Raw genomic sequence first — 22,519 nt, 5'->3', positions numbered from 1 at the left:
TATCTGAGAAAACATGTCCATGGTTTTTAAATTTTGTTTTTAAGCTTATATAGCATTGGCAAAATGCTGCCATTTTCTCCGTGAGAGTGTAGGTATTTCTTCAGTAAGATTTTGTCTAATAGAATCCCACCAATTTCAAAATAATCTCATGATAAGTTTTTGAAGCTTTTTTACTAGTATAGAAGGCTAAATAAATCTGTGTCAACGAAGGGAGGTGATATTTTGGATATCAGTAGAGTCAAGTTCTTTGGTCTGGTCTTCTGACTTTTGAAGCTCTCTGATTTTGTCAAAATTATATAAATGATAATGCCACATCTCTACAAGGCAGCACTGGGAATCTGAAGTTGCCATAGTAAATTATAAATTAGGTTTTAAAAATAATAGCAGAACATAGTAATAACTTTCATATATATTAATTTCAGGCACATTTCCTGATGCCCAGCTTCCTTCCAAGAGGATCATTGGCCCAAAAAATTATGAGTTCTTAAAGTCTAAGAGAGAAGAGTTTCAGGAATATCTCCAGGTACAGCTCCAACTTAATTTAAAACATCCTCTAATTTGTCTCTTTTTCTCTTGTACATACATATGTGCTGTGTCTTACAATACCTGTCAATGTGGATTTCTAGAATCCTTTATTAAAAAAATTTTTTCCCATGTGGAAATGAATTATTGTCAAGAGTACTTTTTAAAAGAAATTTGATAACCAGTGAAATACCATATATTTTCTTGGAGGAAAAAATGTCTTGTATTGGGCATAGTTTAAAACTTTTGATGTGGGAAGTTAGAGAGAGAAAAAGAGAGTGAGAGAGAAAGGAAGAAAAAACTTTTGATGTAAAACATTAAATGCATTCTAAGAATACTGGGCTTTTTTTTTTTTCTTATTTTTTGTTTGATTTTGTGTTTAGCACTTTCTGAACTCTGGAATTTTTCCCTCCTGTTTTATTAATTTTTTTTTTTTTGCAATTGTACATTTTTTTTAATTACTTGGGATCTCCTGACTCTCTACCATTCACCACTTGGAATTGAATTCCGTTTTTCTCAGTGTGTGCACATTGTGTTGTGTAAACAATGTAATTGCTATTTCCATTGTTGGTGCAGTCTGCTTAAAAGTTACCTACTTGAGACTCTTCTAAAATTAATGACCATTTTTCTTTAATCAAGTAAATAAGATCAAAAACTGGATAATTTTATTTGTTTTATTTTTTAAAACTCTCCTGGACTTCCCTGGTGGTGCACTGGTTAAGAATCTGCCTGCCAGTGCAGGGAACACGGGTTTGATCCCTCGTCTGGGAAGATCCCACATGCCGTGGAGCAACTAAGCCCACGTGCCACAACTACTGAGCCCACGTGCCACAACTACTGAAACCTGCATGCCTAGAGCCCGTGCTCCGCAACAAGAGAAGCAACCACAATGAGAAGCCTGTGCTCTGCAATGAAGAGTAGCCCCTGCTCGCCACAACTAGAGGAAACCTGTGCACAGCAACGAAGACCCAACGCAGCCAAAAATAAAAAAATAAATTTAAAAAATTTTAAAAATTTAAAATCTCCTTTATTTGGACATGGAATTTTGTAGTTTTAATTAAGTGTTAATTCAGTTAAATTTGGATGCCTTTTAGCCAACAATAAGTACTTTTTAAATTAAAAATATTCAACAGTGTAAAGGGGTATTTACATTATATTTTCTGTATTTGAGCCAATGAATACCTCAACCCAGAAGGTATTTTTTTCATAACTTTTTGGTGGTATGAAAATTGAAATATGATATAAACATTAACTATTGCAAGGATATTTGAACACAGCATATGCTAGTGTTAACCTGTGGTTTTGTTGATATCATTAAACCCATTATTTGAACCAACTAATTCTAAGAACTAGAGAACCTCATTCTAGAAGAAATATTTTTTGGTAATATGGAGTTAAATGTTGCAGTACTGGTATTTCATTTTTAACTCTTTCATAGTTACAAAACTGAATATTAGGTAAGACTGGGTTAAATCTCGCTTTAAAACGTCAGTTTGTCTTGTAAGAAAAAATAGTGTTGCAAGCAGATCAGGCAACAGAGTCTCCAAGTTATTTCACATTTCCACGTTTAGTTCTCTGCAAAACCCTTTATACCAGCTTCCTTTAAGTATCAAGATAGATGTATGATATTGTAATACTTTTTTTTAGTTGAGAAACTGAGAAATAATATTAGCTAATGTTTAATCTTCCTTCCTGTGTATCAGGTACTGTGCCTTATCTAACAACACTGTAAGTAGGTAGTGTTATCTTCATTCTACACATCAGGAAACTGACTCTTAGGCAATATATGAACTTTTCTAGGGACACCTAGCTAGCAAATGGAAGAGCAGAATTCAAACCCATTCATGTGTGACTATAGAGGTCTTACCCTGTTATATGATGCTATTCTTTCTATAAATGTGCTTTGTTATTATTCTGAGTATGAAATAGCCTTTAAGGATTTAAAATTGTTTTCTTGGTTAAAAAAATCATTTTAATGTAGTTTTCATCACTCTTCTAGATTGTTAAAACTGTTTTTCTCCCCCTTTTTTTCTGTTTTTGTTCATCAAGAAACTTCTGCAGCATCCAGAATTGAGTAATAGTCAACTTCTGGCAGATTTTCTCTCCCCCAATGGTGGGGAAACACAGTTTCTTGATAAGATACTACCAGACGTAAATCTTGGTAAGTCAATTTAAATAATCATATAGAAGAGGATAAACTGAAAAGAAAAGAAGCAGTATTTTCAGATTAATTTAGAAGAATAATTTATAGAGTGAAGCCATGTATCAAAACTCTGAAGGACTTCTTATATACTGTTAATGGGAATATAAATTTGAAAACAACTTGTAACTTTAATGGAGTATAATCTATAAAAATATTGAATCACTGTGTTGTACACCTGCAAGTAATATAATATTGTAAATCAACTATACTTCAATTAAGAAAAAAAGGAAAACCACTTGGAAAAACAGTTTGGTGTAAAACTGAATGACCCAGCAGTTCCTCTCTGAGATATACACTCTAGAGAATCTTGTATTCATATTTAACAATGTTCTTAGCAGCATTGCTTATAGTAGCCTAAACTGGAAATAATGCAGATGTTCATCAGCAATAGAGTAGACATAAATTATAGTAGTTTCACAAAATGAATACTTAGAGCAATGCATACCCATGGCATGTAGCTGCTTGGAACAGTGTTGATAATCTTAAAAACATGATGTTGAATGAAAGAAGCAAGAGGCAGAAGAATGTATGCAGCATGATTCCTTTTATATAAAGTTCAGTATAGACTAAGCAATAAGATAAGCTGGAAAAGTTTGAATAAAATTGTTAAATATCATAATGGAAGAGAAGCAGTATTTCTAAATGTATTTTATATAATGTCATCTTAAGTATATATAGAACTAAATGAATAAATATTACAAGTGGGCATTTGGCTTTTATCTGTATCTCTCCAAATTTTTTTTTTTTTGCGGTATGCGGGCCTCTCACTGTTGTGGCCTCTCCCGTTGCGGAGCACAGTCTCTGGACACGCAGGCTCAGCGGCCGTGGCTCACGGGCCCAGCCGCTCCGTGGCATGTGGGATCCTCCCGGACTGGGGCATGAACCCGTGTCCCCTGCATCGACAGGCAGACTCTCAACCACTGCTCCACCAGGGAAGCCCTCTCCAAATTAATACATATAGTTGAGCCAGAATATTTGGTGTGTGTCTTATCGAGGGAAAATGTGAGAACATTTTGTATTTGGTTATACATAATGTTTAGGAGATAGAATTGGGTAGACCTGGTTACTGACTAGGTTTGACTGAAGAAGAAATGATCAAAAAATAATAAAATTAAAAAAAATATTTCAGATGTGGAAAACACAATATATTGGCTTCAAAATGTTTAAAAAGGCAGAATTAAAATGAATAAACATTTAATCAAGTCTCCAAAATAAAAAAAAAATGATCCAGGTTTCTGTTTATACAACTGGATGAATGCTGCTGCTTGCTGAGATATGGAATAAATTTAGAGTAGTTCTGAACTTGTTGAGTTTATAGAATCCAGTTGAGGAAGTTTTATAAGGTAGGAGAGGCCAGGAGAGAGGCACAGAATAGAGATTTGTATGTTATTTGAAATCAGATTGAGCAAAACATTTGGCTCAGGAAGAGCATGTAGAAGAGAGAAGCACAGGATGCAACACTGTAATTCAAAGAACTTGGGAAATTCTGAGGTGGGAGGAGTAATTTAAGGGGGTACCAAAGGAGAAATAGCCTGGTGAGAGGGTTGGAGGTTTGCATGTTATAAAACAATCTCTATGTTATTTTTCATTAACATGCCTTTTGCTATTGCCATTAGAGTCTACTTTTTTCTAAACTGGACTGAAAGAAATTTAAGTTATATTAATCAACTTTGACTGATTTTTACAGTCATTTCTAAATGCTTGAGAAAATCTCGTGATGTTTGATATTTTATAATAAAGGAACCTGGAGTTACGATCAAGACAAAATTCTGGCAAACAGGATTAGAATATATATTCTTAATCTAAAGCTGAGAATGCAAACTATTCAAATAGCCAATTTAAATAGTGTAGCAGTTTTTAGAACTTCTTTTTCCTTTTGACTAACTTTTGCATACTTTTAGATATCTTTATTTATTCACCATTGCTTAAAATGTTTTGAAAACATTTCAATGGAAAATTTCAAATATACACAAAAGTAGAGAGATTTGTATAGTGAACTCCTTATCCCTTCAATAGTTATTGACACTTGGCTTGTTCCAGCCCTTCACCTGCCTCTCACCCCACTGGATTACTTTAAAGTATCCCAAATGTTGTATCTATAAATAGTAAGACTACCTAATTTATTGTAAATTTTTGTTAAGCGTGAAATGGTCAATTATAAATTTTTTTTTACCATTTTGCTTTTTACTTGGCTGTTTAGTGTTTTAAATTACCTAGTAAAGTATTTATATGAGCAGTTATGAGGTATATTATGCCTTGTTAAAATTAATATTTTACTTTTAATTGCAGGGAAAATTATAAAGTCTGTTCCTGGAAAACTAATAAAAGAGGTGAATAACTGATTTTTGTGCATTCTATAAAATGATAGTTATAAGCATATTTAAATAGCAATAAATTTTAATGGGTTATATAATAAAATCATAATCTTGGTTTTTATACCATGATCTCCACAGAAAGGTCAGCATTTGGAACCTTTCATCATGAATTTCATTAATTCTTGTGAATCTCCAAAGGCTAAACCAAGTAAACCAGAACTGACCATTCTCAGCCCTACTTCAGAAAATAATAAGAAGGTACTGTGCATTGCCTCAGAGAGCCATTAAGTTTGAAGCTGTCCTACTTGAGATGACTTTTCCATTATAGGGAGAATCCTGTGTTAATGAAATGGATGGGACTTTATATTTTCCTTATGTGGAAATTAATTGTACAATATAAGGAGTATATGTAGTTGCTTCGTTCTTTGCTTTAAACGGGGTGGGTTTTTTTTTCCCCTTTATAAATTTATTTTATTTATTTATTTATTTTTGGCTCTGTTGGGTCTTCGTTGCTGTGCGCAGGCTTTCTGTAGTTGGAATGATCTGGGGCTACTCTTCATTGTGGTGTGCGGTCTTCTCACTGTGGTGGCTTCTCTTGTTGCGGAGCACGGGCTCTAGAGCACAGGCTCAGTAGTTGTGGTGCACGGGCTTAGTTGCTCCGCGGCATGTGGGATCTTCCCGGCATGTGGGATCTTCCCGGACCAGGGTTCGAACCCGTGTCCCCTGCATTGGCAGATAGATTCTTAACCACTGTGCCACCAGGGAAGCCCGGGGTAAGTGATTCTTTAGAAACTGTATTCGTAAACTATCATTCTGTATTTTGGGGAATTTTTAAAAGTGGTTTTCTTAAGCTGTAAATCACCAACTTTCAGTAATCAAGGAATTAATTGCTATAATATATTTATTTGCTGGTATTATGTAATTTTAATGGCTTATAAAATAGTTCATCGATTCATTGAACAAATACTTTATTATGTGCCTGCTATGGAGAGGCACTGGGAATATAAAGATAAATTACCTGTCTGAAAGAAGCTTAGTTCAGTGCCAGAGTAGGACCCAGTATGGGGAGCTATGTGAGCTCAAAGAACAGTTCCCCTGCCCAAAAAAACACCCTTCATTTTGTTTATTACTATAAAGGGTATCCTTAATTTTTTTCACTTTATAGGTTTATTATTGGTAAACAGTAATACGGTTGATGGTTGTATATTAATTTTTAATTCAATAATCTTGCTAGACTTATATTAATTTTAGTAACGTATCCATTAATTCTTTTAGATTTACACATGCAAATGATGGCAGTTTTCTTTCATTCATGGCTAGGACCTGCTATACAAAGGGAATGGTTGCAGTGTTTCACCATTAAATAATAAATAGTGTAGCTTTTTTTGTAGAAATCCTTTATGAGGTTAAGGAAATTTAAGTCCATGTTTATAGGTGTACTTAGCCTATAATTTTTCTTTCTCATTGTATCCTTGTCAGGTTTTGGTATTAAGGTTATATTAACCTTTTTCTATTTGCTGGTAGAATTATAATTGGAATTATTAGTGCTTTAAATAAGTGATAACCTGTTAATAGTCATTTAGGCCTCAAGTTTTGTTTGTGGGAAGTTTTTTTTTTACAACCAATTTAATTTCTTTTATGATTATAATATTCTTCAGGTTTATTATTTCATGAGTCAGATTTTGATAGGTCATGTTTTTAAAAAAATTCTCCATCTTATCTAAATTTGAAAAATTTTGGCCTGAAGTTGTCAATAATATCCTTTTTTCTTTTTGTTTTCTCTATAGTTATATAACTATAATTAATTTCTCTATAGTTATATAGCTATAATTATAACATCTATAATTATGTCCCCTTTTATTCCTGACATTTTTTGTCTTTTTCTTTCCTTTTCCTTTTTGATCAATCTTGCCAAAGCCTTTTTCCATTTTATCATTTGGTTTTGTTGGTCTTTTCTATCAGTTTAAAAAAATTGTTTTAGATTTATTTATTTATTTGGCCACACAGCGTGGCTTGCAGAATCTTAGTTCCCCGACCAGGGATCGAACCCAGGCCCTTGGCAATGAAAGCACGGAATCCTAACCACTGGACCACCAGGGAATTCCTTATCAGTTTTTGTTTTTAGTTCCTTAATTGCTGCTATTTGATTATTATTAATGATAATAGACTCTTTTTTTTTTTGGCATACTTTTGGGGTAAGTAGGGCTGAGATTTAGTTGCATTTTAGCATTTTTGCTATAAGTAATTCTTCATATCTTGTTTTTGTCTGATATATTAGGCCTTTCTGAGCTTTGACTATTATTGTCCAAATAAACTTTGCTTAAAGCTTAATGTTCACCTCTAAACATCCTTTAATTAAATAGTGATTTATAACCTTTAAATCATGTTAGAATTAAAATTAGCTATTACTGATGTTTTTATGCATCTTTATATAGATATGTTCATTTGCTCCTTTTGGTGTAAAAAATCAAAGGGGTTCTTTATAGATAATGAATTTTCTGTTATGTCTAAAATGAAAGTAGATTTTTATTTAATATTTTGGCCCCCCAAAATATTGTATTTTTTAATTCAATTTTGGGTGTAAATGTGGAATTTTGGGGGCAGATCTTAACCTCTCTGATATTGTAGGGTTTTTAAAAATATTCTCTTTTGATTGGACAGAGTTTAAACGCCTTTGCTCTGTATCACTTTACCCTTAGTAATTATTATCAGCAGGTGTAATAAACTATATTTTTTATTATTTCAACTTTTACTTTAGCTTTTCAATGATCTGTTTAAGAATAATGCAAACCGTGCTGAGAATACAGAAAGAAAGCAAAATCAGAATTATTTTATGGAAATGATGACTTTAGAAGGAGTCTATGATTACCTGATGTATGTAGGTAAGATATCTGTGGTTACTGTTAAAACCTGTTTCTCATTCATGTATTATATTTTTTCTGTGATGCAAATTAATGCTCTTGAGTATTGCCCCATTATAATTTTTTTTAATTGAAGGTACTTTTTAAAATAAGAATTCAATGTATATAATTGATCTTGAACATATTAAAGTTATTAGTGTTTACAAATAAAATATTGACCATTTGTATTTTTTGCATTGGAAAATGTTCAGACATCTATTTACCTTAATGAAGTGTTCTGTGTGATCCTTCTCAGGACGGGTGGTCTTCCGGGTTCCTGACTGGCTTCATCATCTCTTAATGGGAACTCGAATCCTCTTTAAAAACACCCTGGAAATGTACACTGATTACTATCTTCATTGTAAACTAGAACAGTTATTTCAGGAGCACCGTTTGGTGTCACTCATAACACTTCTCAGAGGTTTGTATTTTCTCATGTGTTTGTTTCATGTTTTGAGTACTCTTAAGGATTTTAATTAGACCTAAAAGAGCGAAAAGTCTTGCTTTTCTTTGCTTTATTAGTATTTCTACCATGAGGAAATACTTTGTATATAATAGGTGAAAATTCCAGCAAATGTTTCTTTTTGTCTCTTTTTAGATGCTGTATTTTGTGAAAACACTGAACCTCGCTCTCTCCAAGATAAGCAAAAACGAGCAAAACAGACTTTTGAAGAAATGATGAATTACATTCCAGGTAATGTAATATTTAAAAAGTAGTTTAATATAGATTAGCACTCTTTTGAGGTCATGATGTATAGTAATTATTGAGGCTAATTTTTACTGTGAGTTTTAATTTTAGAAATAGTTACAGAAACCAATTAAAATTAACTCAATTAGTTAAATAAAATTTGGTTTTTATGATGTTAGCACTAAGAACTTTAAGGTAAGGCTGTTTCTACTCACACAATAGTCGGATTCTTTCAATAACTTAGAATCAGACTGATCAAAGTGATAGGTTTGTGGGACGGTTGGAGTCCTGCTGCCCAAGCACTTCACCAGGAGAAGAGCTAAACTAGTGTGTGTGAGTGAAAGGTCAGAATTCATTCATTCATTCCAAGTTTATTGAGCATGTTCCATGTGCCAGGCACTGTACACTTGCAGAGCGCAAGGGATATAAAAATCGTACTTGGGTAGCTCAGTCTGGCAGGAAGGTAAACATACAAACAAAACATACATGTGATTATAGAGCCATGTTCAAGTTACTTAGTATCTCAAAGGAGGAGGGTGATCCCCTCTCTTATAAAGGAGGTAGGCTTGGGCCACTGAATGAATGAATGGTAGTAATCTCTTACGGAGATGGGAAACATGAGGAAAAAACGTCGCGAGGTCAAAGCAGAGGATATTTAGTTTAGGACATTTTGAATGTGAAGTGCCTATACATTATTCAGGAGGAAATGTCTAGTAAGCAATTAAATATCCAGGTTTGGAAATTGGAGGAATGATGATATAGGATAAAGATATGGGAGTCATGTGTGAGTGGGTAATAATGCCTGGGGAGAAAATATAGAGTAAGAATGGAAGGTACCTTAGAGAATTCTCATCATTGAAAAATGAGTCTCAGAATGAGCCTGCTGCTCTGTGTGAAGACAGTTAAGTTAAATCCCTGGTCTGAATGTGAAAGTGAACCACAGCTGTATTTGAGTGAATCTTCTCTAGGTATATAATGAAGTAATTTCTTTCTTCTTTTTTATTATAGTGACCTTTAGCATTTACAGTTTTAATAACAGTCTTCGTTTTAACAACATGGAAAGCCAGTGAATGTAATAATTTCTTATTTTGCTCAGGCACGAATTTGAATCACATTTACTTCAAGACTTCCATTTGGGAAGAAGTAATTTAGCTACTGAGGAAGCTTAGCATGCTTTCTGTTGTCCTCTACTCATTTCTTCCTTAGTGATGAAGAATCTGAAAGGATCGTTTATTTTTGTCCATTATGCTTCATGCATATTAATTGGGAAATTCTGTGTAGTATTGGTGAATTAAAGGATTCACAAAGATGCATAAATATCAAGGATCTACTAAACTTATTATAAATTGAATTTGGCTTTTGCCTCTTAGGGTTAGATTTACCTTATAAAAGCAAACATAAAATGAGAATTTTCCATGAACAGCATTAAGAGTTTCATTATGATCGGAGTGGAAAGGACAAATATTTGAGCACCTTGTTTACTTAAGAATAATTTTATTTTCCTGCTTGGAGGAAAACATTCAGCACAGATTTTAATAAGGACTGACTCTGTGGTAATAGGAGTGATACATGACAGCTGTGTAGTCACACATGAATTGGAACTTTTGGGACCCTAAATTAGTGTGTAAACATTTTCCCAGAAGATTGTTCTGTAAGATAGTCAATACTAAGTATGCAAAAAGTACAGAAATAAAGTGGTCATATTCATTGAAGAGAGTCTGCGTTCACCATAATTAAAAATGTTAAGATATTCAAATATTATGAAAATATAGAGAGTAAAAAGTAGAAGCCACTCTGTCCCCACTGTGCAGAAGTAGCTACGAGCTCCCATTTGGTGTTAATCCTCACAGACAGTTTTTATGTATCTCTATACGTGTATGTACAAATGTATGTGCATAATTTTAGCATTTTATTTTGTTTTACTTGAATGGGATAATAAAATATGTATTATTTTCCAACTGTCTTTTATCACTTAATAGTATAAACAGATTTCTTTACTGCAGCATTCCCCAGAGCTTGCAGTATGCATTGTGCATTGTGAATCTCCCAAAGGAGGATTCCCAATACTGCATTTCTTGACCACAGAACCCTTTTTTCCAAGAGCTTCTTGCCAGAACACTGATTTAGGAAATGCTAATTTACAGTTTTTGCATAATACCCGGGAAAGAGAGTGGAGATTTTGCTTTATGATCCAGTAAATGATAAGTCACTTTATAATATAAAATTGTTTCACATATGGCTTTCTTGTTTAGATCTGATAGTCAAGTGTATTGGTGAAGAAGCCAAGTATGAAAGCATCAGACTTCTTTTTGACGGTTTACAGCAGCCAGTTCTCAACAAGCAGGTAAAATTCATTAAAGCAGGTTGACTAGTGTTGGCTAGGTTTAGCAAATGACACAGTAGGGTGTCTGGTATATTATTAACTGTGAAGTGATGCTATACTAAAGGAAGGCAATGTAATTCAAACATACGGATAGGAAAAAGTATGTTTGTTAATAACTCTCTTTTGCTGAATACCTTTTTTTCTTTATAACATGAACTGTTTTGATTTAAAATAAATATATATTCACTATAGAAATTTGGTATATACTAAAAATTCATGAAAAAAGTAAAAATTTAAATATAAAGAATTCCATCATTCATTCAGGTTACATAGAATAACCACAGTTAACATTTTACTGTTTATAGTCTGTTACATAGCCCGTTGAGATCTTAATACAGCTACAATTTTGTATCCTGCTTGTTTTCTTTAAAATTGTTGTTACATATAAAATGTTTAACGTAAAATGAATTATGAGGAATAATAGTAAAATGAATTCATGTGTATGTAAAACTCATCTTTAAAATAGAACATTATGGATACTATTGAAGCTACTGCTTTTGTGCTTGTTTTATATTGTTAGTTTTATTCCCTGCCTTCCCCTTTAGCGGTAAGCATAGTGCTAAATTTGTGTTTATCGTTTTTATGGGGTTTTTTTGTCTGATGCCTTAAAAAATATTTTTTTGGCGTTTTAGCTGACTTATGTTTTATTGGACATTGTGATACAAGAACTGTTTCCAGAGCTCAGTAAGGTAACTGAAAAGCAGCAATTTTTCTTTATGTTTTTAGTGGTATGCTGGCATTTATTTTAATTAGAGACATAAAAATTAAGGAAACCCTTGTGATTCTGATCATTTTAAAAATGAACACCCTTATTTTCTTCATTCAACATGCTCAAACATAGAGTGGATTTTGGGAGATAGGAGCTGAATAGCCTCTGCCTTGACTTCCTCCTTTCCCAATTACAGTCAGATAGGGACACTATACCCTGTAGGGCCAGAGGAACGTGTGAGTTTACCTCCTAGCAGTAGGATGGGCCAAGCTCTGCAGGCTATCATCTGCAACACTGAATGCTGTGTAACTCAGACTTGAGCATTTTTGAAGCAGTTGAGCTTATATGAACCCAAGAACACAAAATGAATTGGAATTGGAGGATGCTAATATTATTATTATATTGAATTTTGAGGATTTTGAGTTTTGAGCATTGCTTTTTACTGTTTTTATTTTTTGGCCAATCCCTTTGGTCAGATGAAATAACTGTTCAAGGTTGTGATACAGCAATGAAATGTCAGTTTCATAGAGGAAACCAGATTTGGACTATGTACCTATTGAATACAAGTTTTCAAGTTATGGCAGTATTAAATGTATATTAAAACAGGGTGGCAGTTATGGATAGTTTGTGTTCAGTTTACATGGGAATCAGTACCAGGAAACGTCCAGCTCTCTGCTTGAGACTTTATGAGGTCTATCGCTATACCTTGCCATTTTTCTTCTCTCTAAAACGTAAATAATTTCTTGTGGATACACACACACACACACACACACACACACACACACACACATACACAATATCTTAGGTTAGGATTTTAATACACTGAAACTGTTAGGCAATTTACAAATCAACTCTGGTTTGTTTGTTTGTTTCTCTTCTATTAAATAGATTTCTTTTTAATTTAGGTACAAAAGGAGGTTACCTCTGTGACGTCCTGGATGTAAACATTTGGATTTGGGATAGAATAACCAGTTGAAATGTCTGCTATGCTAGTGTAGTCGATATGTGCTGTTTTTTCTTTTACTTTTGTATATTCTTATATATATCATGTAATTCAGTGTCTGAAATTTGGATTTTGTTTGTTTTAATAAAGACTAACACAGACTTAATAATGATGAAAAGTGATTGGGTCTCATAGCCTCCTTTATGAGTTCTTCATAGCAAACAAGGGACTTCTTACTCTTGCTGGATGATTGGCAGGTTATATATAACCCTTTAGGGTGTAAAAACTGAGTACTTAAAGATATTCGTGTGATTCAATGTGTGATTGAAGTTGCATTTCATTGAACGTATATAACTGTATTCCAAAAACTTATATAAACAACTTAGTCAAGTAGATTTTGGGTTTATGTTGTCTCTCCAAAAGAAAAATATGAATTAACTGTATTCTTTGAGGAAAGTTAAATAATTATTTTTAAAGTTTCAATGTTGAGAATTCTACTGATAATTTCTTCCCATGATATGCTTTTCTCCTTCAGCCATATTTGTCTTTCAAGAGTGGGCGTTTTGTGTTTGGTTATTGGCTGTAGTGTTCATTCAGAATATATTTATTGAGTTTCAGCCATGTATCAGGCACTGATAATGTGGGAACTCTAAATATAAGTTGGAAAACTAACCCATTTAATGGTACTATTCATGTATGTTTTTCAAAAGTTTGTAAAAATGGTCATTAGATATTGTAAATGTTTTAAAGGTTTTGCCAGTAGTTCTATTATTTTTTTTTAAATTATCAGCATAGAAATTTATTTGAATTCAAAATAATATGGTTATATTTAGGATAATATAATAATTCTCTAAAGCACATATCATAGTTGGCTCTGAGACAGTTCTAAAGATGTCATTCTTTTGAAGTCAAAATGTAGTAAGAATGTACAAGGAAGCAAAAATATAAAAAATAAGTTTGCTAAGTATTGGGAGTTGTTATAAGAGGGGCACACCAAGGTAATGTAACAGAGTTCAAGTTACATAGCATGCAGCAAGGAGTTCTCTTGCTTTACCAACTCCTGGAAAATAAACCAGTAACCTCAGAATGCAAGAATACCACCACGGGGTTAGCAGGACAAACTTTCTGAGGGACACAGGGAGTAATTCACTATACTTACCCTTTCTCTAACTCCTTGCCTCACACCAATTTCTTTTCTTTCCTCCAGGATAGGTTTTATCCCATGGAAAAAAAAATGTGGTTTTATTTGTAAAGTGGAGTAAATAATATCCTGATTGAAGTAGGCAACATTTTAACTGACAATGCTTAGGAATCAAACTTTTGAGAAAGGTCAATCAGCTAGCTAGCAGAGACCATCAGTGGCTTGCAGAAAAAAAAAATTCAGATAATATGTGTTTGCTAAATAGATAAAAAGAATAAGCAGTTAAAAATGGGTGGAAAATCCCAGGGTTTATTGTGACCTAGACAATCAGAAGCAGACAGGTGACCTTTGATTAAGCCCATTTACTTGTGGAGTGAGCTGTGAGGGGCTCCAGCATAGAGTTTGGTTTCCAACAGTGTCCACAGCCAAAGGGCAAACTCAGAACATCTCCTTGTCTCACAGAAACTGGAACATGGATGAGAAGTCTTTTTTGGAGTAGCCCTTCGAGCACATCATCCTGTAGATCTGATGGGCCTGACTGCCCAGAAGGATTGGGCTCTTCGTGCTGGCAGCAGAGTCCTTTGCTAATCCCAGATCCTTAGCCATGAGTGTTGTTCTGAATCCACCCTGATAGTGATTAGCCAAGGGAACTCCATCCATCACCCCAGGTACAGGATTATAAGTGTCACTTGACCAACATTATCCTGAGCTCATATTTAGGATTTTAGCCAAGAGTTTGGGGTCAAGCCCTACCTGATTCCCGAATGCATAGCTGCAGCAGTCCCAGCCATACTGATAGCTAACAGCAAGTTGTTGCAGATCTTCGCAGCCTGCCCAGTCCCAGCAGCTCCACGCCACGCCACATTGCAGCCCACGCACCCTGGCAGCTCTTGGGCAGCAGCAAATTCTTCTGCGACTCCTCCCACCGTAAATGTGAAGCTCCCAGACCGAACAGCTCCCACACCACCAGAAACAGGGTCATCCGTGAAAACTGCTCCCATTTCCTCAACTTCTTTGGCCAATTCGTTCAAAACCGTAGGATCAACAGTAGTGGAATCTATTAAGAGTGAGCCTTTCTTCACTTTTTTTTAGAATTTCATTTGCTCCAGAACAAGCTTCTATCGCATCGATGCTGGTGGGCAACATTGTAATAATTCTGTCAGCTTTTTTGGCTACATCTGCTGGGGAAGACACTACCTGTTCACCTGCATCTAGAAACTCTTTGCATGCATCAGGGAACACATCATAAATAATGAGTGGATAGCCATGTTTCATGAGATTTTTTTTTTTTTGCATTACGCGGGCCTCTCACCGTTGTGGCCTCTCCCGTTGCGGAGCACAGGCTCCGGATGCGCAGGCTCAGCGGCCATGCCTCACGGGCCCAGCCGCTCCGCGGCATGTGGGATCTTCCCGGACCGGGGCACGAACCCATGTCCCCTGCATCGGCAGGCGGACTCTCAACCACTGCGCCACCAGGGCAACCCCATGAGATTTTTTGTCATTGGATTCCCCATGTTGCCTACTCCAGTGAATCCAACTGGAGTCTTGGAAGCCATTGACCTAGAATACACCGCTGCAAGGCTGGCCACTGCTGGTTGCTGCCGGCAGCTCTAGTACCGGAGGCCAGAGGGCAGCTCCACGGAGCCGTTAGGAGGCTGCTATGCTGCCCCCGCCCCGCCTCCCACGGTGACCTCCGCGGCTCCCAGCTCACCTACTGGCTGTTAGGGTGCGTGGTCTATTATCTTTTTAATTGCTTAAAAGTTCTAGACTATGTATGAATTTCTTTGAATTGGTGCTTTACTACCAAGCCTTAAACATTTACTAGTTTCTCAGGTACAGGTGGGAAATTAATCAGTCTAATTCTTCACATTTAAAAATCCATAGCATTTTGCATATTATTATTTAAAGTGTCACGGTGAACTGGAAAAATAAAATATGTACAGCCCTTTTATGCCATCCTCACCCACTTTCCTATAAATTGTGGTATTTTGTTTATTTAGATGAGAAAAAAATTCTTATGAGTGTATCAAATGGCCTGGGCTACCATGATAAAATACCATAAATGGGGTGACTTAACAGAAATTTATTTCTCACAATTCTGGAGGCTGGTAAGTCCAAGATCAAGGTGCCTGCAAGGTAGGTTTCATTCTGAGACCTCTTCCCTTGGTTGTAGACGGCTGCCTTTTTTCACTGTGCTCACATGACCTCTTTGTGCGAGCGTGTGGGAAGAAAGAAAGAGATCTTTCTCTATCTGCTTCTTCTTGTAAGGCCACAAATGCTATTGGGTTAGGTTTTATGACCTGATTCAACCTTAATTACCTCCTAAAGACCTCATTTCCAACTATAGTCATACTGGAGTTTAGGGTTTCAGCATGTGAATTTTAGGAGGACACATGTAAATCTATAGCAGTGAGTGAGCTCTATTTAAAGAAAATGTGCTGTATAAAAATCTACAAATACAAAATCATTCGCATAATAAAAGGGAAAGGAACTAGATGCATTCTCTGTTGGCCAGGCATTTTATATCACATTTCACCGTCCAGTAACTGTGAGATGGTATTATTCCTGTTTTATAGATAAGGATAATGAAGCCAGAGAGAACGGTAAAGTTGGAATTCAAACCTAGGTCTGTCTCTAGTCTTCGTGTTCTTGTCATTGTTGACCCGTGAAAGGAGCCTTTATTTCCAAAAGCGGTCACTCTGGATCCCTTTAAAAAGTAAGTTCCCCTGGTGCATTTCAAATATTTTACTTTGCACATTCCTTTCTATCCATCTCTGTGTGTGTCTTGTAGTGCATGAGTTTCACATTTTGAAATGTGTTTATAGAAATAGCTCTCTGTTTCTGGTTGGGGGATAAAATGAAATTAAATAGATGGGAAGACACTTTGAAATTTATAAAGGACATTATAAGTTCGCGTTATAAGTGTAATCATTTAGCTGTAGATAGCAGAAACTTCTGAGAAATGGTTGAAAGAAAGCAAACATATTTATTGATTTATCTAACATATCTAAAAACCGTTAGATTTTACAATAAAAAATCAGAAGTCTAATCTGCCACTGTTCTTTGCAGACTGTATAATGATACAAGTTGTAACTTCAGATATGGTCAACATTAGAATAAAAATGACCGACTGGCTAAATGAATGAGCAAACATCTTGCTAGTCTACTCCACTTCCATTTCAAAGACTATGTTGTCTTTTATGTATCCAGTAGTGTCTTCAGTGTTGCTAGATACGTAAGGAGAAATCCTTAACCTGAGGCCTATGGCCCCTAGAAGATCGTCAAATCCAGTGAAAAACGTTTTTTGTATTTCACTATTTTTTGTTAATTTGATGTTTATGATTTTTTTCTATCAAATTATATTAAAGTATTATTCCAAGTAAGGGATGTGGCTGTATTCCAGTAAAACCTTACTTACATAAAGCAGTGGCAGGCAGGATTTGGCCCTTAGGCTAATTCCTGATGTGGAAGAACGAAAGCAAGGAGGGAAAAGGGATGCTCTTAGAAAACTTGTAATCACCTTCATATTAGGGAGTGGCAGGGGGAGGCTACAAAATTTACTCTTTGGAGAAAGGCATCTGTCCTTCTTGGGGAAGACTTAATTGGCCTTTTGGTTGCAGAGGGGTTAAAGAAGACTCTAACTGCTCTGCATAATGAAAAGGGTGTTTAGGTAGAGAAGTTATTTTCTTAATTGCTTACTTTCTCTGGAGGGGCTGATACCGGAGAAAAAGGACTGTGTGGCTTTCGGACTGAGTCGGGAGGGTGGCAGAGAGGCAGGAGAGAAGGAATCATGCACGATTTGTTTACCTTATTCTACACGTGTGTACTGAGTGCTCACCATCTGCCAGGCAGTTTTAGATGCCAGGGATATATTTGTGCATTTCTAAGCTTACATTCGAACCCAGGGAGACAGACAATATAAACAATATAGATAAGAAAATAGTATATAGTATGTTAGAAAGTAATAAGTGCTCAGAAGAAAAATACACTGAAAAGGAAAATAAAATGGTATGGGTGGAGGTGTGCAGTTTAAAATAATGTGTCCAGGACATTGTAGAAAAGACCGGAAGGAGGTGAGATATCAAGCCATGCAAATATTTTCGAGCCCATATTCCAAATATTTGGAAATAGCAAGTGCGAAGGTTTGAGTGGGAGTGTGCCTGTTTTGTAGAAAGAGTAGCAAGGAGATCAGTGTGGCTTCATCATGGTGAGTGAAGGGAGATAATGTCAGAGAAATGACGGGAGAAAAGATCACAAAGGGCCTTGGAAGCCATTGTGATAACTCCCTTTTACCTGGTGTATGATGGAAAGATTTTGAGCAGGCCAGCAACTATATTGTGGTAGAATTACTTTGGTTACTGCATTGGGAGTGCTGAGAACAGACTAAAGAGTAAAAGTAGAGACAAGGAGCTCATTTAGCAGGCTGGTGAAGTAATTCAGTTGAAATGACAGTCATCTGGATCAGGGCAGTACTTGTGGAGTTTTCGTGAAGTTGAGGTCTTTTGTTTTTAAGTTAGGCAACAGAATTTCCTGATGGACAGGTTGTGAGTTTGAGAAAAACGGAGCAGCCAAGGATGACTCCAAGGTTCTGCCTGAGCAATAGGAACGATGAAGGGCCTATTAAATGAGCTGAGGGAGATTGTGACTGGCACGTGTTTTGAGGGGAAGATCAGGAATTCATTTTTGGACACGTAAAGTTTGGGGGGGCCTATTAACCGTCTTAAATAGAGATGCCAAGTAGGCAGTTGTATTTATGAGTCTGGAGTCCATGGGAGGGGTTATAAATTTGAGAGTCACCAGGATCAAGATGTAAAACTGGATGACAGCACCGAGAGATGAAGTGTAAACAGAAGAGAGAAGCAGTCCAAGGACCGTGCCCTGGGGCTCTCCAGTGCTTAACACTAAGAGAGCTGAGAAGGAACCCCAGGAAGGACTCCCAAGTGATGGGTTTGGTGGATGCTTTTTAGGAGCATTGATATCTCACACTGAGTTGTAAGTTTTCTTCTTCATTGTAACTCCCTCCATTTATGCCCACTTAACACTTCAACATTATGCTAGCTGCTCTTGGGAGTGAAGGGAGTACTGTATCCATATTTGGGGACAATGCCTGGCGGAGAAAATGGGTACGGCCTGGAGACTTAAGTTTTTAAAAGTGGCTCAAATGTCTGAAAAAATGGGTGACATTGAAATTTCTTTATAAGGAAATGTGTTTTAGGTAATTTTCTAAAGTTTGTCAGATCCATTTTCGTCATACAAGAATGAAAACTGCATAATTTTCCCTGAGGGATTTTATTCATGTTACTTAATATCGGAACTGTGCTTCCTATTTAACTTCCCTCCCGCCTCACCGCACACACAGGTGCTCAGGGGAACTTTCTGACATTTTCTCCTAGTGTGGGCTAGTTTAATCTCTTGATTGTAAGTGATGGAACTCAACTTTGCTTTAGAAAAAGAAAAGAGAAATAACATATTTTTTCATGTAACCCAACTACAGAAAGGCAATAATGGAGTTGTCCTCAGTATGACTTACCCAGCACTTGAATAGTGTTAGGACTCTCTGTGGACATATGTCCATTTCTTGTCTCAGCTTCTATCCTGTTAACTGTTACTCTTGTGGATGCCTTCATGTGGGAGAGGACGGTTAAACAAACTGTGGAATCACGTGATGATACAGAGGGGCAAAGAGGGAGCTTGTCTCTCTCTACATCTATACCCATATAAAACCTTGTGGAAGGATTCTTATTGTCTTGGCTTGCCTCTTAATTCAGACCAAGATGATCAGGCACTATAACTGTGAGGCCTAGGTCATGTGCTTCCACCAGAGCTAAGAGATTGCTTCTGTAATTAACTGTCCCACCAGAACTACCTGAGATTGAAGAGGTTCAGTGTCTTCCCAAAATGGGGGCTCTTTCCAGGAGTGGGAAGAGATGCTAGATTGGCAAATACGTGCATGCGTTTCTGTTTTCAGATGTTAATTTTGGCTGTCACTTCCACTCAGCTGTGAACAGTCCAAGTGCCAGGATGTGTCTTTCTCACCCCTGTATCACCTGTGCATAGTCCAGCAGCACCTGGCACTAAGAAGGTGATGGGCACAAAAAGACTAGTTTGTGGGGGGATGGACACAAAACGACTAGGTGAGTTGAGGTGGAATGTACGTGCAGGGAGTTAAGAGGCAGGGGTGTGGCCTGTGATCCAGGTCCCTCACCTCTCTTATGACTGTTGCCAGAGTGAAAGACATATTAAGACCAGGGCACATGCCTCTCTCTCTGTGATCCTGAACCAGTGCTGCAGGTAAGGTGATCATGTCAGCTAACCTCAGGACACTGGTGACTCATGTGCACACTCACAGATTTCTGAATCAGATAAAAGGCATTTCAGGAGAAGGAGGAAGCAGAGAGAGGTGTTGGAAAGAAAGGGAAAGGGGCTGCTATAGAGGTCTAACTGCTGAGAAGTTATAAGGGAGCACGAAGACTGATATTGATTTTTTTCCCCAAATAGCCACAAAAACAAGAAAAGTTATACTGAATGCGGCCAAAGTATTGAATAATTGAAGGACATTAAGTATATAACAGATACAGCTGTGTGGACACTGACAGATACACTTAAGTTGAGGAGGCCGGTGAGCTGAGCACCAGAGGGAGGGAGAATAGCCCTGCTGAAGCATTGCATTCTGTTGAACTGCACCAAGTGCTCACTCTTTCAATTTTCGTTTTTTTTGGCCACACCATGCAGCTTGCAGGATCTTAGTTCCCCGACCAGGGATTGAACCCGGGCCCCGGCAGTGAGAGTGCTGAGACCTAACCGCTGAGACCTAACCACTGGACCACCAGGGAATTCCCTCAGTTTTCTATATTGATGAAAAGTTTAAAGATGTTCATGCGGTCTTAAATAGATTAATGATCTTTTGTAAATGATGTGGACTTGTGTTAATTTTTTTTTCTTCTTTTTTATAAATTTATTTATTTATTTTTGGCTGCGTTGGATCTTCGTTGCTGTGTGGGTTTTCTCTAGTTGCGGTGAGTGGAGGCTACTCTTCATTGCAGTGTGCGGCTTCTCATTGCAGTGGCTTCTCTTGTTGCGGAGCACGGGCTCTAGGTGCACGGGCTTCAGTAGTTGTGGCATGTGGGCTCAGTGGTTGTGGCTCGCGGGCTCTAGAGCGCAGGCTCAGTAGTTGTGGCGCATGGGCTTAGTTGCTCCGTGGCATGTGGGATCTTCCCAGACCAGGGCTCAAACCCGTGTCCCCTGTATTGGCAGGCGGATTCTTAACCACTGCGCCACCAGGGAAGCCCTTGTGTTAATTTTTACAGTCTATTAATATTTCTAATAGTTGTACACTCTCCTCCCTCTGTTAAGGGACCTCTGGCATTAAGCTGTGGTTGGTATCTAGAGGAGATTAGCAGTTGTCTCAGCTCTGGGATTGAGCCCACTGGTGTCTCTTGATCTAGATTTGAAGGGGATGACTAGTAATTTATTATAGTGCATAATATTTAAAATACTTAAGTCAATGTGTGATTTATTTTTTCTATTTCTATTTTAAATGTGAATTGTATTGGCTTCCTCATTAGCCCTGTAATGCTACTCCCATTCACTTGCATTGTGGGCTTTCTTGAATGGGTTAGGGAGGGGCAGATGAAGCAGTGATCAGATAGTCAAGGAGCCAGCAGCCTCCTTATCTAGAGAACAGTAATGACCGAGGTTACCTTACTAGTTTGTTCATTATTACTTGTTCTACAGTAGTGTCTGGGATCTCTTGTTTTATAGTCCCATCTGTTCTTTCCACTTTTACCCAAAGATAGATACTCCTCAGTAAGGAATAAGGCAAGGCTACGTGAAGAAAACTTGAGCAGGATAATGATACATCTGTGTGGTAGATGAGCAGGAATGATGCTATATGCATTTCTTAGTTATGACACAAGAGTTATCACAAAATCAGTTTCACAACATGATAAATTAGTGAAATTTTTAGGAATGCTATATAAATGTAAACATATAAAGTCAATACATTGTGATTTTACCAGAAAGATAAGACTTGTTTATTTTTTAAGTGTATGGATTTTCTTACTTCATCTGCAGAATATAGATCTGAAAAAAAGTCAACACCAAATTAAAAACTCAAGCTCAATTAGAAATTTGATTAGCCATATTTATTTTTTCTTTATAAAAAAATATATATCTTAGGGACTGATTTCATTACTAATATGCTTATTATTTAATGATTAAAGTACCAGAAAAAGTTTAGTGTTGTTTACTTTTAGAGTGATTTTGGCTTTCATAAAAATCTGGATTTCATACATGTGAATGTACATTGTTGGAGAGGAAGTTAAGAACTCAACATAGTTTTCAAGACATACTCAGAAGGTAGCGTTTTTAACATCATTTCATATATATTTGTGGTACTAGGAGATTCTCAGAGTACTCACAGGGGCCACTTCTCACTTTTGATTGTCTGGAAGTGGAACATCTTTATTTGGAGGAATTCCAAGGTAATTGGGGGAGGGGGCATTGAAGGAAGCCAAAAGGCTGGAGATGAGTCCTCACTCAGCCTTCTTTTATCTTTATGAAAGACAGCTTGGGCCTGAACCAGGCTCAGCTTGTTATTTGCTCCCATCTGTATGGAGGTACCAGGACAGCCAGTGGCCCTGGCAGGTGTAGCTGTGGTGGAGGTGAACGCAGCAGCACCAGGCTGGTGTATGAAGGCTGTTCCCGTGGCAGGAT

The 22,519-nt window shown here is 36.7% G+C and overlaps 1 protein-coding gene and 1 pseudogene across 10 annotated transcripts in view; one reads left to right on the top strand and one right to left on the bottom strand.

Annotated features, from left to right (window-relative positions):
• SNX14 (sorting nexin 14) overlaps positions 1-12,845 on the top strand; it is a 66,967-nt gene extending 54,122 nt beyond the window's left edge. For 8 of the 10 annotated variants that reach the window (XM_022552148.3, XM_022552123.3, XM_022552131.3 and 5 more), the window contains 10 exons: positions 423-523; positions 2,572-2,683; positions 5,015-5,055; positions 5,179-5,298; positions 7,799-7,922; positions 8,197-8,361; positions 8,539-8,634; positions 10,881-10,972; positions 11,644-11,700; positions 12,626-12,845. In XM_022552148.3, the coding sequence (XP_022407856.1) occupies positions 423-523; positions 2,572-2,683; positions 5,015-5,055; positions 5,179-5,298; positions 7,799-7,922; positions 8,197-8,361; positions 8,539-8,634; positions 10,881-10,972; positions 11,644-11,700; positions 12,626-12,664 (947 nt within the window). In that variant the 3' untranslated portion in view covers positions 12,665-12,845. The remainder of the gene's footprint in view (positions 1-422; positions 524-2,571; positions 2,684-5,014; positions 5,056-5,178; positions 5,299-7,798; positions 7,923-8,196; positions 8,362-8,538; positions 8,635-10,880; positions 10,973-11,643; positions 11,701-12,625) is intronic. The other 2 variants (XM_089921804.1, XM_089921806.1) reach the window with 2 other exon arrangements.
• A 651-nt stretch (positions 12,846-13,496) lies between these two features.
• LOC115802041 (3-hydroxyisobutyrate dehydrogenase, mitochondrial pseudogene) lies at positions 13,497-15,258 on the bottom strand (annotated as a pseudogene).
• Between the last annotated feature and the right edge of the window lie 7,261 nt (positions 15,259-22,519).

Source organism: Delphinapterus leucas, chromosome 12, assembly GCF_059928025.1.
Source record: "Delphinapterus leucas isolate spDelLeu-1000000601 "Yukka" chromosome 12, BTC_Dleu_Yukka2, whole genome shotgun sequence".
Classification (NCBI taxonomy): Eukaryota; Metazoa; Chordata; class Mammalia; order Artiodactyla; family Monodontidae; genus Delphinapterus; species Delphinapterus leucas.
The sequence above is the reverse complement of the archived record's forward strand: the minus strand, read 5'-3'. Positions and strand labels throughout refer to the sequence as shown.